We start from the raw sequence: 17,518 nt of genomic DNA on the forward strand, positions 1-17,518 counted from the left end.
CAAACTAGCAAATTTCAACTAATAAGAGTTCTCTAAGTATTGTGATTAGAACAGGTGAAGTTGACTTTGAAAGTGGAAGAGTAACCTAGCTATGAAGACTCATAGAGATCTCAAGGAAAGTTAAAGAAGATAGGTGAAGAGTTCCAACCAGGAACTAACTGAGTTCTCTAATAAGAACTTGAAGACAGCAAGATTGTGAAGCTCAACTTGGTCTGCGTTGAAGACAACAAGTTTCACAGAAACTTGGCTTGTGAAGTTCCAGCTGAGAACTGGAAGTGAAGAGATAGCAGGAACTTAGTCCTGGACTGCGCGAAGCCCAAGTATCCTGGAATGCAGTATATTGACGAAGGCAATTTAGTTTTGTTAAGTTTTTATCTTATAGATTTGCTGTAAATATGTTTGTTAAGATTTTGCGTGAGACTTATTAGAAACGTGACAAAAGAGCTTGGCAAGCTTAAATTAGGAAAGTTTAAAAGATAAGTTTTGGGAAAAGATTTTCTAAAATGATTTATTCCTTAAAAACAGATTATCAAAAGATATTATTCTTTTGATGATTTATCTTTGATAAGTTTTCTAAAGAAAAGATTTTCTTCTAAAAGATTTACATAAAACCGTGTTTTGAGATTTTGGTAAAATAACATATTTATCTTTTGAAAACCCTACTTTCTATACGAGCAAGTCTTGTATAAATTGTAGAAATCTTATTTCATAATGAGGTGTGAGTTTAAGCGTGAAGAATTCGAAGTGTGCTTTATTGTGTAAGTTTGCCAAGACTTTACCTTGTCATATTAGTTTCGGATTTTATGCGTAACTTACCTTTCATATACTAGGAGTCAATAATTTTTATTGGTTGGGTTCTTGGGTGTGTGTGTGTTTTAATCTTTGCATACAATGTTGTAGGCTTCAAGGTTGAAGCCGAGAGTTAGAGTGCTCAGGGAGTACGAGTGAATCTAAGTCAGGGACTTAGGTTGGGTAGGATAGGGTCCTACTGTGTAGCAAGTTCAGTTTGGAACTTGTGAGTAAAGGTCTGAGTATAATAGGTTGTAACTTGAGTGTTTGCCCTATTATAGTGAATTGGTTTGGTTTTGGAAATCCCTTAGAGGGTCGAGGTTTTACTCCCAGTTGGGCCCTGGAAGGTTTCCTCGTAAAATACTGTGTGCATTGCAAGTTCCTTTACATTCTATTTTATATTCTGAAAAAGTAGTCACTAGGAATTCACATACAATTCACCCCTCTGTTGTAGTGTTTGTCTCAACTAACAGTTTTCCTTCGAATTATTATATTGAGATCTCCATTCAACTAGGTTGGATAGTCGTTAAAGCAACTTAATTGACACGGTAGGTCTCAGCCCCATTCCCTTTGACAAATTATATTCACTAACTCTGTAGTAGTTAATTAAGCCTTCGTTAATATAATGAATTTACGATATTATCTTTTTGACCGGATTACAAAGTCCACCGAGATAATTCTACTAGAGAGTAGTAGTGTCTAATGAAATCATGTCGACGACATATATGTCTAAACTTTCCATTATACATGACATTCTTGACTTGATTTCTTGCCCTCTCTAAAGCTGCTTGACTAATATAACTATCACAACGTTTGGAAATAGCATGTATAGAATCTGGCCTGGCCGATTTGGCCGAAATTGGCTCTTAATTACAATTGTACGTAGTTACAAACTAATCAAATAGGTTGCTCAAACTAGGTATCATTCCAGTACATTATTATTTCTACACCATTTGTTCATTTGTTTTAGGAAAATTTTTAAATTACCACCTAAAAATGTATCCATTTTTAAAATAATCATCCCATTTAATTTTTTATTTTATTTTACCACCCCTTAAATTAAAAAAACTACTCAGATTACCACCCATTTCAAAATTCCGGTGGATTTTTCTTATGTGGGCCCCACCCAATGACTCTTAGTGGTGATAAGAAGAAGATGATCAGTAGTAGTGGCAATTCAGACAGCAAGCTCTTGGTTTTTTAGTTGTTTTCTTTTGGTTTTAGTGTATGCTTCAAATTTCCAAATACATTAATTAATTTGTAAAATCTAATTTAAAGAATTCACGTGGTACGCTCATGCAAACTGTTAGTTGAGACGAACACTACAAGAGGGGCGGGATGAATTGTATGTGAGTTCCTAGTGACTACTTTTGCGGAATATAAAACAGAATGTAAAGGAACTTGCAATACACACAATAGTTACGAGGAAACCTTCCAGGGCCCAACTAGAAGTAAAACCTCGACCCTCTAAGGGATTTCCAAAACCAAACCAATCCACTATAATAGGGCAACTCACAAGTTACAACCTATTATACTCAGACCTTTACTCACAAGTTCCAGACTGAACTTGCTACACAGTAGAACCCTATTCTACCCAATCCAAGTCCCTGACTTAGATTCACTCGTACTTCCTAAGTATTCTCACTCAGCTTCTAACTAGAATCTTACACAACTATATACAATGATGTGATTCGCACACACACACCCAATAACCCAACCAATACAAATAATTGAACTCTAGTATATGAAAGGTAAGATACACATGAAATCTGAAACAAATATGACAAAGAATGAACTTGGTAAACTTACACTATTTAGCACTCTTCGAATTCTTCATGCATAAACCCACAGAAAATATGAAATGTGATTACTACAATTTATATAAGACTAGCTCATATAAAAAGTAGGGTTTTCAAAAGATAATTATGTTATTTTACCAAAATCACAAAACATGGTTTTATGTAAATCTTTTTAGAAGAAAATCTTTTTTAGAAAACTTATCAAAGATAAACTATCAAAAGAATAATATCTTTTGATATAATCAGTTTTTACGAAATAAAATCTTTCTAGAAAATCTTTTCATAAAAACTTATCTTTTTAAAACTTTCCTATTTTAAACTTGCCAAGCTTTTTGACACGTTTCTAATAAATCTCATATGTATTCCTGCCAAACATATTTACAGCAATTCTAAAGAATAAAAACTTAACAAAACTAAATTGTTTCGTCAATTATTGCAATACATGATACTTGGGCTTTCACGCAGTCCAGGACTAAGTTCCTGCTGTCACTTGTCTTTCAGTTTTCAATTGGAACTTCGTAAACCAAGTTCTTGTGAAACTTGTTGTCTTCAACGCAGGCCAAGTTAAGCTTCTCAACTTACTGTCTTCATGTTCCTGTTAGGGGACTCAGTTAGTTCCTGGTTGGAACTCTTCTTCTATCTTCTTTAACTTTCCTTAAAATCTCCTCGAGTCTTCATAGTTAGGTTACTCTTCCATTTTCAAAGTCTACTTCACCTGTTCTAAACAACACTTAGAGAATTCTTACTAATTGAAGTTTGCTAGTTTATATTCATCATCATCAAAACTCTTTAAGCTTCAACACAAATCATGCTTCAATTCCAAAAACATGCATGACAATCATTTTCAAGTAAGAAGCCTATTCTAAGTGTGAAGTCTTCGAATAATAGCTAGTTAGGCTACGCTACAAACAAACTTATGAGAGGGGGCTTATTAATGAAAAAAACGATGTATCTACAAGACATTTTATCTAATTAAGAAAATAATAAACCCAAATAAGTATGAGTATCAAATTTCAGACCTTCCAAAGCCTCAACATTTTCTAGCTAGAACACGACATGTTTGCAAGACAAGTATAGCTAAATATATCTCCACCTTTGAGGCTTTGATATATTAAATTATTTATCAACGAACCCACCGTGACCACCTTAGTTTTTATTAGTTCATGCCTAAAGAAGCTTACCCATTGTTGCTCTATCTCATCCTCCAACTAGGGATGGCAATGGGTAGGGTCTAGTGATACTCGGACCCATACCCATACCCTACCTACTCTAGCTACCCAGACCTTTAGGGCTTATGGTCTAAAATTTTAAGACACTTACCATACCATATCCATACCCTATCCGAACCCTCAGGGTTAAAATTTTAAGACCCTTATCCAGACCCGTCCAGGGTCCAATAATATGGGTCCTTAGCTACTTTTTTTTTTTTTTTCAAATTTTAATTATCTATTTTTTAATTGTAAAATTGCATATTTGCATGTATTGGACAAAAAGCAAATAAATTACAGAGTAATACATAAGAACATGACTGATTAGTTTGACATATTGTAAAACAATTAAATAAAAAAATTATTAGAATGATAGATAAACAAATTATTATTATCCATAAGCACATTATAATTTAAAGTCTTGTAAAATTAAGATTGAACATTGAACAAGCTTGTTGACAGAGAAACTCCTACATACCTAAAGTGAAAATCACCAATTAACATTTGAAAAGTCTCTTGTAGATTTTCTTCATTAGCAAAGTTATAAGTCTTATTAACACATAAATTAACACTACTTTATCCAAGCTATAAGACCATATATAAGCAGAAGAGAACTTCAAGAAAGAATTAAAGATCATTTTCACTTGCATACAATTGGCTCTAAATACAATTAGAAGGTCATCATTCATCAGCAAACATCAAATGAGTCATATCCAATTTTTCACATTGAGGATGAAAGTTGAAATCAGGGTCAAGCTTCAACTGGTTCACGCATCTTGATATATCATACAAGTATTCCCTTAGTCTCTTTTTGTTTGCTCCATACCCCACTTTTTTTGTAAGAGCTTTATGAGTTATATGGGGCAAAAAATAAGGGACAGAAAGAGTAAGAATTATTGAAACTTGCTTGAGCCCTTTTTAGCAAAGGCCAAGGGAATATAAAGCTTCTATTCGATAATATGAAACTGATTGAGCTATGCAAACACAACCAAAAGATTCACTTCACAAACAATCCGGGGAAGCCTAATTCAATCACGATACTGTATAATAATAAAATTTATGTATATAATAAAAACCTAAGGAAAAAAAAAATACACAAGCCAGTTATAAGAAGAAAATTATTAAAGGCCCGGCGACTTATACAAAAAAAAGTTGTTTATTTTGTTCAGAATTACTCTATGGCTGATAGAATTGGTTTGTATGAGAAATAATATGGCCTCTAAAACATCATTAGCAAATAAATTTTTTTTTTTTTTTTCAAATTTGAAAGAAGGTAAAAGAAAATAGCATAGATGGACAGAAAATGTCCTTGGTCATGTTGAAAATGAAGTCTTGATCAAAAGTATTTTGTAATTTGTTAGAATAATTAAATTTCCACTCGCCTGTTTATACACATAATTAACACGTTGTCAGTAAATAAAATAAATTTGTATTGATGTTCTTCGTTATTCTTTCTTACCTCTCTTACAAAATAATCAATTCCTACTTACATGATGTATATTTTCTATGTGTCACAAAGAACTAAAAATGTAAGCGTAGAGGATTTCATTCCAAGTATCGGGTACACCAGGAAGGCACCAATGAAAGCAATCAGCGTACCCACTAGGGTTTGCTAGTTGTTCTTTTGTTAGAGGATCATAAAACTTTCTATAAATTGAGAGGTGTGCGTCTTTTCTATATTCCGAGAGTTGAGTTATGTTGAGTAATTCGATATTTAACCCCTTTTTCCTCAAATTCTCAATTGTTGCTTCCACTAATTTCATCATATTTGGGTCTGATCCACTTCCCCAATAGTCTTGCTTCATTATTGGTTGTGTTTCGTTGTAACAGTTTGGACTACTTGTACTTCCCCATTCTTCACTCCTACAAATTTGCATCAATATACATGTAAGGATACCAATTGTCGAGGTCGTTTATAAGACAATAATAAACATTGGTAATGGTAATGAATTTATAACATTAACATTATTTATTACGGAGTACCACTTATCAAACAACATTTTTAGTATTCTAGTCACACAACTACGGAACATGTAGCCTAAGTCAAGATTTAACCTAATTATTAATGATTAATGTTTTGTTAATGTATAAATAATCAATTTGTAACAATTTTATAATTGTACCTTTCATGAGTAGGAGACAAGCTCATCCAAAAAATCTGAGTTTTAGAATGGTTGACATGAATTTCCAGCCAATCAGACCAAGTCCTCAATGCCATTTCATAACCCTTTAACATTTCTACTTCCTTGTATACTCCGTCTGGACTTTCAAAGGTTCCCCACCTGAACATTTTGTACATAAATAGTCAAGATTTATTCTTCTTAATACAATTAACAGACTATTACTGTATTGATTAACACTAATTTTCTTTGGTGGTACTGCGTAGAAGAAAGAAAAATTTTGGATACCATATGAAAAAACAATAGTACAGTGATACCAAATGATAAATTTATTTTCCAATTATGTTGTCTAAGTTTGTTTATGGCACATGGAATTAATCCCTTGTTTTAGCAATTAATCCCGTGTTTTAGCATGAGTACATTGCGGAGTTGGTAACTTACAAGATTTTCATGAAAGGAACTCTCCACCACAAATAAGAGTCAAAGATGAGGAAGTCAGCGTGAGTCCAATGTTTGGCATGCATTTCAATTGCTTGAGTTCTGGCTATTCTATCCCCAACTCGATGTTTAAATGGGTCATCTGCATTGGACTCCACCAACAATGGGGCCCAGTAGAACTCTATTGTCGCATTGTACTCCTTCAAGTTAAAAATTCAACCCATATTAAAATCACAAATAATAGGAATAACAATAACATTACGATGCACGATTTTAGCAATTAAGCATTTGCTCCTATGTGCGCAATATAATTAATTTAAGAAAAAAACATAATAAATAATAATCTCTCTTTTTTAGGTAAATTGAGCTAAAAAAAGATGTTAAATATTTTAATTAACTTCATAATAAAAAAAAATATATATAATAAAAAAAATATATATATAAATTGTTAGCATTATATCAGTTTAGTAGTTTTTATTTAATTATAAACATTTGAAGAATTTACAGGAGTAGAAAATTCAAACTCATACCATCACTAATAAAATGTAATGGAAAAAAAAAATGTAGTGTAAAAGAGGAAAGAAGGAAAACGAAAGAGACGAATCACCAATTTTATTATTATTTTTTTACCTCCGGAATGAAATTTTATACATAGTTAGTAAATTAAGGCCACGTTCACTTCACTTTATTTTTGCTGAATTAAAATTACTTTTATTGAAACAAAATTATATTTGCTGAATTTAAATTATTTTTACTGAACTTAAAATTAATTTTACTGAACCGAAATTATTTTTGCTGAACTGAAACTACTTTTACCGATTTTCTATTATAATTCTTCTTTAAGAAAACTGAATTTTACTGAACTGAACTTATTTTTACTGAACCGAAATTATTTTTACTAAATTGAACTTATTTTTGCTGAATTGAAATTATTTTCACTTAATATTATTTTTTTAAGGTGAAGTGAACAGGGCCTAAGTCATAAAAGCTTTTAGGAAAATCAATACTCCTTTTTCAAACATTAACTTTATCTTGAAATGGAGAAAAAAAAATGATGTCAGTTATAATTTGGAGGGAATTTTTTTAATTAAAAGCTGACACATGACAGTGGTGATATCAGCGGTAATTACTTTAGTAGTTATAGATGAGGAGAGAGAACTGCGTATTATTTAATATAAATCGGGTGTATATAAAAGTTACAATTGTGCATTAACAAATGTAAAAGTCCAAATGATGCATTGATGCAAATATTGAAAAACAAAATAATTAATAATCTACTATAGCTAAATTAGCAATCTACCTAAATAATTAATAATCTACTATAGCTTCTCGTCAAAAAAAAAAAAAAAAAAAGAAAAAAAAATCTACTATAGCTAAATTAGCACTCACTAAGGAATATAAAGAATTTTCCTAGGAGAGATTAGAGAGCACTTAAATTGATTACAGTACTTAGTCTTGAATAAATTATGAGACACCGTACCCTTGAATTAAGCTTAAGAGATCTTAGATATGCATGATATGTTATCTCCATGATCAATAATTAAGAAGGAAAGATTCAAGTTTCAATATATATGTAGATCTGAAACATCAATCATAAATGCACCGGGTACTTAGCCGCTTTTCTCTCTATCTTTCCTGCTCTCTGTTGCTATATGCTAAATGTTTCTATTTTATTTTATTTTATTTATGTCATACTTATTTTATGCTTTCTTTTGGAACCCTTATAGTAACACTAATGATAATGATGATGATGTAGATTATTTTAAGAAATTGAACATGTAGAAATAATTTGTATGAAATCAAAGAAGATACAATTTAAAATAATACACGTACTATATAGATCTAATGAAAACAACATAAATTTGGATTACAAAGTACAATGTTAATCATGCTCTTGTACTAGTCTCATACTTTTATACGTGTAATCTAATAATTCATCATTATATGCCTGTGCTTGTATACGTGTAATCTAATAATTCATCATTATATGCCTGTGCTCATGCATCTGGATGCTCCTATAATCTTATATTTGTCAAAAGCTTTAATTTATAAAGTTTTTGGACGTAAAAGACTTGAATAATTTGTCAAATTTAATCATACTAAAATCATGGATCAACGAAGAAAAAACAAATGCTTACAAAAGCTTTGAAGGTGAATAAGGAGCCATTGATTTGCATGGATTTGAGGGAAGAAGAAATTGAGGAATCCACCAAACACATCATAGAGACCCATTGATTTCTATTCAAAGAATCTCCAACATACATAAGTCTCTTGTTCCTTAGCTTCTCCAGCAATGCTGTGGCATTGAACCTTTTTTTAACATCACAAAGGAAATAAATCCCACAAATACCTTAAAATACATACTACCTTTAACCACAGATTAATGTTCGAAAACACGTATTAGAAGATAGAAGAATAAACTACTTTACAAATTAAATGTACTACAACACATTAACATAAAGTATTACTTGGGCTGATAACTAATCTAAGTAGTCTTTATTTTTAATAATGAGTCTAGCTAACTTGTTACGGAGTACGTACTACTTAATCGTTACTCCCATATGGCCATATAATAGTGTCAGAATCTATACTTATATATTAAAAAACGTTCCTAAAACAGAATATGTTTCACGTGTTACTTTTTTTAAGTTCGACATGTCAGCAATATGTGCCACATGTCATTATAAACATGGAATGTTACCCTCACAACATCTATTAGGTTTACATCTAAAAAATGCTTATAACAAGACTTGAACTCAAGACCAACAAGTCTTAAGTTACAAGTCTTACCACCTTAGCCATTTATTAATTGTGTTTTTTATTCAACAAAATTATAGTTAACACAGATAAGTTAATCTATGGCTTATTATACTATTTGTTTCCATTATGTAATGATTGAGTTTGACAACTAAAAAATGTTTATAACAACACTTAAACTCGAAACTAACAAGTCTTACTATCTAAAAAATCAAACTAGATTAGCAAACTAAACAAGTACAAAGTAACAACTTGCGGTATCGCCCGTACCACACACTAGTTAGTTATTAAAAGTGTACTTTTAGTGTTAATAAATTGAATATTTAGAAATGTACGAACGCACAAAACAAAACGTCGCAAGATTAGGTTTGACATTTTGATTTCTTAATTGTTATTGGTTCTAATTCTGGCTTAGTACAATAGTTGGTAGTAAATTTGTTGATCCAAAGTCAATAATTAGCAGCGGTTAAACCGCATTTGTAGTTGGACATAGTAATTTTTTTTTCCGGATAGATGGGATCAATTATTCGATAGTACATAATTTAATGACTTTTTTTAACGACAATTTTTAATGACTTATTCTCTCGTTTTCTTCCTCGCTTTTTAATCTTTATCTTTAGAATTTTTTTGTGAGAGAGAATTGGTCAAAGCATAAAAATTGAAAAGCAATGGAGAAAGTATTACATCGTGGGAAAACATAATTATTCTCCATTTCTAAATTATCTATCAACTAGTTTAGTTTTTCTAGTTGTATCATATTCTCAGTATCAATGCAATAATTAACATGAGTAACTCTTTAAAAAGAAAAAAGTGTTTGTAAAGTAAAAATGTTTATACTTCCACCATTCCTAAAAGTTCAACTCATTAAATCTTTCAAAATATTCGACTCACTTTAGTTTATTCTAAAATTGAAAATTTTCTTTTATTTCCCTACCCTCTTATTCATATTAATCACACTTTTTCACTCACTCATTTGTCACCTAATTCACTTTGGGAACAACTCTAATTGCTACTATTTTATCCCCTACCTTGACACATCATCTTCTCTAGTTATACTATTCTAAGCAACTTATTCCACTGGCTAGTTAGTTGTTATTTGAATTTTCAACCTATATACAATAGAAACAATGTATTTCAAGTGAATTCAAGCTAATTTGTTAGGCCAAACTAGTTACTGAACTATTTCCGTTGTTTTGTTTAATCTATTACCTTGAGTTATAATATAAATATTACAAGTGATTTCTCAAATTAAGCAACCAATTGAATTTAAATTAATTTTGTATCTCCAACTCTATCAACTTTATTTAATAAGATTTACTTATATTTAAAAATTAGTCCTTAAAACAAGAATTAAACGGAAGTCGAAGGCAATATATTTGAAAGGGCATAAATGAAAATATGATGAATTTTAATCATTTTTGAAAGGGCATAAATGAAAATATGATAAATTTTAATCATTAAAAAAAAAAGAGTTTCAAAAATCAAAAAATCATTAAAAAAAAAAAGAGATATATACAATGCAAAATTAAAACTTTGTACTTATACGTGAAAATTCCTAGGTAGTAACCTTGTTGGTATCTTCTAACAACAAAAAAGATTATCTCATCATTTTCACAAATTTTTTGTAAGAAAATAACAATAAGAAACTTAAAAAAAAAAAAAAATTAAAATAGAAGAGAGAGAAAAAGAACACACCTTGGAAGGTCACAATGGTGAGGTTGCCATCTCCAACATTGATAACTCAAATCTTGACGTCCAAAAAACTCACAACCCATAAGATCTGATAAAAATTCACATCCTTTTCCATCATATAAAGGGTATGTTTTATTATCAAAGACCCATTTTCCCGAAAAATAATCACACTTTTTTTGCAACATTTTTACTTCTTCCTTTGTATCATTGCCATCCGTAATAACAACCTCATTGTCGTTTACCAAAGGCAGCGACAATGATGGCGATGACAATGGAGATAACAGATCAAGTTTGTTGAGACTCGATCCGTCGTCGTCTTGGGTGAAGTAGAAGATAGAGATGACAAGAACAAGAAGGATAAGTGGTGTTAGAAGTTGAAAGCTAGTTCTAATACCCCATGATGAAGAAGATAATGATGACATAGTGTTATTATTAATGTTAGTATAATTGTGGTTTATTTGAGGTTGTTGTGCATTAGGCTTATTATTAGCCATTTTTGTTTAAGAATTTTGTGGGTTTGGTTAATGAACTTATAATTGTGATCTAATGAGTTGGAAATGGTTGGGTTTTTGGTGTAGGAGATGGTTTATATTTTCAATGAAGTTGGTTAGTTTTGTTGTATGAAAAATGAATGAATTATTGGAATATTTATTTAATGTGAAAATACATGTGCCAAGGTTGGAGTAAGCTTAGGTAGCAACTTTGACCTTATTGAAAACAACAGCATAATAATCCTGGATATAATTTTATTGTAGATACTTCGATTCTTTGTTTGAATCACCATGATACCCCTTAATATAATAATGGGTGTTAATTGTGTAATGCACGAGGTTATAAAATGGAGAATAGTGTTAGATGTAAACAAAAAATTATTTGTTGGTTTGATTATTTTTCACTCATCTAGAGATCTACATATAACTAATATAAGAATAATAATTCAAGATTAAAAGATTTACTATATATAGTTGAACAAAAATCTTGAGTATGTTTATGCCAAATTTCGCTAATGGCATGACATTAAATTTGGACGATTCATATGACAAATGATAAAATTAAAGAAAAAATAAAAATAATATTCACATTGGGAAAACCCCTAATAGATGGGAAAATTCTATTGATCATGGAGTTGAGTCCTTATGAGGCAATGACGTTGATGAGCTATTGATATCGAGTACAAATGAAAAAAATGTCAACAATATGTCCAAAAAAAAATTGTCAACAATATGATGTAACTAAAAGAAGCTTATTTCACACTTTATATGTAAAAATTCATCGTATCAATTAATTTAAAATGAATAGAGTATTTCGTACATAAAAAAATCGATTATATAAATAAAGATTACTTTGTAATAACACTTAAAAAACGAAAGGAATAACGCGACAAAAAATTCATTTATGAGGAACATCCAAAAGATGTAAGAAATGTAGGACCATATATACCTTCGAATAAAGAGTAAGCTCACTGAAAATATCTAACTTCGGCTATAATCCAAGCTCCAAAAGCAAGGTCACGAAAGATGAATTGGTGCCAAAACGTATCAGTCCATGAAGTCCTAACAAAGTAACACCGTTGTTTCACCTTTTAACTTGATTCATTTTACTTCCTTGCTCACCTCCATAAATGCATCAATAATTATATTGTTGCAAATAATTGATTTTTGCTAATTCAATTGGCTTAATTTTTAACCAAGAGGCTAACCTGTTTTTTCTTTTTTTGGTCAATAAAATGGGTAGGGTCTTCAAACAATGAATACATTAGTCTTTGATTATTTTTTATTTATTTATTTATTTATTTTATAATTTTTAATGCATGATCTATTCTTAAACTGAATGAGTTTGATTAATTAGTGGAATATATTTGATTGTTATTAGGAAAAAAAAAAAATTCTACAAGTGAGGTTAGTGAGAGAGAAAAATAACAGTATTGTAGAATAGAAGTGAATACTCACTAAATAAGAAAATTTTACAATTAATGCAAAACAGATCGAAAAGAAATGCATTGCTATTGATACAAAATGGAAGAACTATCACATATTTAAAGAGGTATATTCAAAAGAAAAGTAGAAACAATCTCTCCATCAAAGAACTTAACAATTTGTTTTCCTTATAATCTTATACATTGTTTTTGCATGTCTAGGCCCTTTGGCCATTGCAAAATCTTATACATTGCTTTTGCATTGTTTAGGCCCTTTGGCCGTTGCAAAATCCACAACATTAATGCATTGCTTACTATGCTTAGGCCTTTGGCCATTGCAAAATCCACAACATCACAAAGGTAATTAATTTTAAATCATTCTATGCAAGCAAACTATACGTACTATGACTATAGCCCTTCAAACAAAAAGAAAAAATTTATACCACATGTTATAAGGAACTATTAATGTAAGTGTAGAGGATTTCATTCCAAGTGTCTGGTACACCCGGAAGACACCAATGTATACAATCAGCATATCCACTAGGGTTTGATAATTGCTCGTTTGTTAGAGGCTCCCATTGCTTTCTATGAATTGATGGGTGACCCTCTTTCCTATACTCCGAGAGTTGAGTTATGTTGAGTATTTGGATGTTTAACCCCTTTTCGTTCAAATTCTCAATTTCTGCTTCTACTAGTCTCATCATATTCGGGTCTGATCCACTTCCCCAATAATCTTTCTTCTTTATTACTTGAGTTTCATTGTAACAATTTAACCCACTTACTCCACCCCAATCTTCACTCCTGCATATATAAGCAAATATCCATTTTATATGACCCATAAGTTGCAAAAACATTTATGTAACGCGATTGAGTAATTGACCAAATGTACCTTTCATGGGTGGGAGACATGCTCATCCAAAAAATCTGAGTTTTGGAATGGTTAACATGGATTTCCAACCAATCTGACCAAGTTCTAAGAGCCATTTCATAACCCTTTAGCATTTCTACCTCCTTATATATTCCGTCTGACCTTTCAAAACTTCCCCACCTAAACAAATTTCACAAACATAACATCGTCATAAATAGAAAAAAAAAATCTTAACATGATGGAGTAACACAAAAGGATGGAGTAACATAGTCATAGTCATTATAGAATTTTCATAACACAAAAATAAACATTATGTTTGTAAGAATTGAATAAACTATCAAAAAGTCTTAAACGTATGGAGTAACACAATATTTGTATTCAGTACTATAGCAAAAAATTGCAAAGATTATTAAGTGAATAATTACATAAGTATTAGAGATACTTACAATACTTTCATGAAGGGCCTTTTCCACCACAAATAAGAGTCAAAAACAAGAAAATCAGCGTTGGTCCAATGTCTAGCATGCTTCTCAATTGCTTGGGTTCTCACTATTCTCTCGGGCACCCGGTGTTTCACTGGATCATCCGAATTTGACTCGATCAACATCGGAGCCCAATAGAACTCTATTGTCGCATTGTATTCCTGCATTGTCCACATCAATTTATTTTCATTAGTTTAACAATTCCTTTATTATTTAATAAAACCTCTAATATACACCCGATTACGTACAACAATTAGGTATAAAAGTGATACTTTGTGTCTTTTGTCTTATTTGAAATGAGCTAAAAATTGCTCAGATAGTAAAAAATAAAAAAAATTCATCATCGACACCCTAAGAACTCACACCTAATTGTACAAATACTCGGGTGCACATAAGAATTATAGTGCTATAAATGGATGCAAGGGGTACTTACAATTGCTTTGAAGATTGATAAGGAGCCATTAGTTTGCATGGATTTGAGGGAAGAAGGAATTGAGGAATCCACCAAACAAATCATAGAGATCCATTGCCCTCTATTCAAGGAATCTCCCACGTACACAAGTCTTTTGTTCCTTAGCTTCTCCAACAATGTTGTGGCATTGAACCTTTTTTTAACATAAAAACAAGGAAAATCCCACAAAAATAGCTTAAAATACCAGCTTTTTCAACAGCAATTTGTGCTCAACAAATCTTATAAATCTCCAAAAATACGTAATTAAATTATGGATTCGTATATTAGTTAGTAGTTACTTCTAGGTCAAAATGAGCCAAAAGGACATTACAAGTCACAAATAGGGGAGAGAATCGGAGCTCAACCCTATTACCTATCGAATACAATAATACAAGCCCGTAGATTTTGTCATTAGGCAAGGACCTAGTTCGTAAGGATTTAGTGCATACATGTAATGCAAATTTAAAAGATTGTTGGAGTTGGATAATGGATTTTACTTATTTAGTGTTAATTAATTGTAAATTTCCATTTCCATCCAAAACCAGTAATTGATTAAAACTAAGGATTTTTTTTTTTATTTTTTTTGATTTAAAAGTTGGTAAATTTGTTGATTCCAAGTCAAGATTGAGTAAAGTCACTCATGTATAATCGTTGGCTGTTATGTCATATTTGCGTTAGTGCGTGTTTTTATTGCGACTAACTCCTAATTTAAAATTATTTTACAATCATTGACCATTTATAAGGTAGCGTAGGAGTATTTATGTGTAAGACTTGTATGTAAATTCAATATTACACACATTTCTGGCTCTCAATATGCTAATAAACTAGAATATACTCCCTTCAAATGAGCAAAATTTCATAAACATTTCGACATATTTAGCTAACTCCTATGTTTTAAACTAACTTACTTATGTTTTAAACTAACTTACTTTTCTCATGCTTCCAAAAAAAAAAAAAAAAAAAAAAAAAAAATTAATGTTGATTAATTATTTAATTATTAACATACCCAACTAGTCAACTCCATAATTGTCATTTAGAATATTACTCCATAATATATTACATTTGCTAATATTTAATACGGAGTATTTATTTATAATAAATATATATCAGTACATCAACTCATAAAAATAAAATTAAAAGCAAAGAGGGAGTAACACATCTTCCCCCCCACACACACACACAAAAAAAAAAAAAAAAAAAGGGTTTTGTATGGAATCACAGTACTTTCATAACCCAACTGAATTGAAGATTTGAAATACAATAATTATTTTTATAGAGTTAATTTTAGAAATCTATAGAAAGATGATGAATATCATTAAATAAAAAAATAAATAAAAAAAAAATTAAGAAAAAAAGAAAGAAAGAAAGAAAGAATACCTTGGAAGGTCACAATGGTAAGGTTGCCATCTCCAATACTGATAACTCAAATCTTTACGTCCAAACTTCTCACAAGCCAATTGATCAGACATAAGACTACACTCTTTTTCCTTATATAAAGGATATGTTTCTTTATCAAACACCCATTTCCCCGAAAAATAATCACACCTTGGCATCATTTGTATTTCCTCCATAGTATCCCTAACAACACTATGGATCTCCAACGATGGCGATGATGAAGGCGACATTGATGAGCCCGAGCCATGGCCTTGGGAGAAGTATAGGACACATATGACTAGAGCAAAGAGGATCACCGTTAGAATTTGGAAGCTGCTTCTAATTCCCCATGTTGAAGACCAAATTGTAGAGTTGCTTGTAATGTTATTGTGGATTATTTGGGGTGACTTCGCCATATTATTATTGTATATGTAAGTAATAATTTGTTATTGTAATGATGTCTAGGGTGTTTTTGTTTCAATTCACAACTCTTATGCTTTAGAAATGTTTATTTGTAGGTGAAAAAGATGATTTTATATTTTAAGGGTTAGTTTTGTTGAATGGATTAGGAACACTTTTTTAAGTTTTTATATACAAAAATTTATAATAGGCCAATGTTAATTTAACTTGAAGTATGTAGCACCTTACTGATTGTAACAGCTAGGAACTTGTTCCCTTTTTTCTTGAGATATTTTTATTCTTTATGGAATCATCACCAATATATTCCTTAAAGAGTGACAAGGAGCTTCTAATTTATCTTGAATTTTGGTTAAATAAGTTCAATATCATATATTGGTGGTACATAAGATAACTGGGAGTTATACTGATATATATACAATACTTAAAGGCTTGTAATAATAGAAAAAAATGAAGGGTTTTGTAAATGTAATTAAAATAATATGTTTTCATAAATGTAATTTGAATAAGTAGAATTCCTTTCAAATAATTAGATAAAACAGATAGATAATCAACATCAAAACGCCATGTGCAATTGACAATTATCACTAGTTTTTCACTAGTTTTATCATTAGTGATTGTTAATTGGTCACAAACCCTTAAATCTGTTAGGGTGTGTAGTGGACCCTTCTTGTCGTTCAATAGATTAATAATAGTTGGTTTCATAACTAATGCTAAAAATTTAACATCAATTGTTATCCTAAAATAGTAGCATTGCTTTTCAAGCATCTCTTGTACAACTAGTTTATTAGTGGTACAAAGATGAGAAGGTTAGTTTGGAGTTGTTTTCAAAGTCGGTAAGTCAAACTTTATTTATAGGTGTGACCCTGAAATTCAAATACTTTATTAGGTGAAGGATCGGTTGGCAATTTTTGGAAGAAAGAAATCCCCAACTTGCATTATATCCGTAGCTTACAATTGTGTACCAAGATACACATTAATGTAGTCATTCTTACACATGATCAAACTTTGATAAACTCTCCCTTCCTTTCCTTCTACTTTATCATCCAAATTAAATAAACCACCATAAGAAGGGTTACGAATTCTTCAATTATTTACCCTTGAGTGCTAGTAATCGAGGATATTAAGGTTTAAAATCATGCATTGACGAACATGTCTATTGTCTAAACAATTCTGTCAGCTAAGAAAGAAATAGATGAAGTATATCT

General features: G+C 30.8%; 2 protein-coding genes across 2 annotated transcripts; both read right to left on the bottom strand.

Annotated features, from left to right (window-relative positions):
* Positions 1 to 5,229: 5,229 nt before the first annotated feature.
* Positions 5,230 to 11,260, bottom strand: LOC145568963 (protein trichome birefringence-like 34). Its single transcript, XM_081628341.1, has 5 exons — positions 10,807 to 11,260; positions 8,493 to 8,664; positions 6,358 to 6,554; positions 5,920 to 6,078; positions 5,230 to 5,659 (listed from the first exon to the last, which is right to left on the bottom strand). The coding sequence occupies exons 1-5, from the start codon at positions 11,223 to 11,225 to the stop codon at positions 5,308 to 5,310; spliced, it is 1,299 nt and encodes a 432-aa protein (XP_081484467.1). The 5' UTR covers positions 11,226 to 11,260; the 3' UTR covers positions 5,230 to 5,307.
* Positions 11,261 to 12,850: 1,590 nt separating this feature from the next.
* On the bottom strand, positions 12,851 to 16,457 carry LOC145568964 (protein trichome birefringence-like 34). Its single transcript, XM_081628342.1, has 5 exons — positions 15,897 to 16,457; positions 14,502 to 14,673; positions 14,033 to 14,229; positions 13,608 to 13,766; positions 12,851 to 13,519 (listed from the first exon to the last, which is right to left on the bottom strand). The coding sequence occupies exons 1-5, from the start codon at positions 16,307 to 16,309 to the stop codon at positions 13,168 to 13,170; spliced, it is 1,293 nt and encodes a 430-aa protein (XP_081484468.1). The 5' UTR covers positions 16,310 to 16,457; the 3' UTR covers positions 12,851 to 13,167.
* Between the last annotated feature and the right edge of the window lie 1,061 nt (positions 16,458 to 17,518).

The sequence above is a fragment of the Chenopodium album genome, chromosome 11 (assembly GCF_948465745.1).
Source record: "Chenopodium album chromosome 11, dcCheAlbu1.1, whole genome shotgun sequence".
Classification (NCBI taxonomy): Eukaryota; Viridiplantae; Streptophyta; class Magnoliopsida; order Caryophyllales; family Amaranthaceae; genus Chenopodium; species Chenopodium album.

Coding starts and splice junctions, on each gene's coding strand:
- LOC145568963 (XM_081628341.1), bottom strand. CDS start 11,225: ATGTCATCATTATCTTCTTCATCATGGGGTATTAGAACTAGCTTTCAA. Junction 6,079..6,357: donor GTTCCTTTCATGAAAATCTT/GTAAGTTACCAA, acceptor CAAAATGTTCAG/GTGGGGAACCTTTGAAAGTC. Junction 5,660..5,919: donor TTGTCTCCTACTCATGAAAG/GTACAATTATAA, acceptor GCAAATTTGTAG/GAGTGAAGAATGGGGAAGTA.
- LOC145568964 (XM_081628342.1), bottom strand. CDS start 16,309: ATGGCGAAGTCACCCCAAATAATCCACAATAACATTACAAGCAACTCT. Junction 14,230..14,501: donor TATCAATCTTCAAAGCAATT/GTAAGTACCCCT, acceptor TGGACAATGCAG/GAATACAATGCGACAATAGA. Junction 13,520..13,607: donor ATGTCTCCCACCCATGAAAG/GTACATTTGGTC, acceptor TTATATATGCAG/GAGTGAAGATTGGGGTGGAG.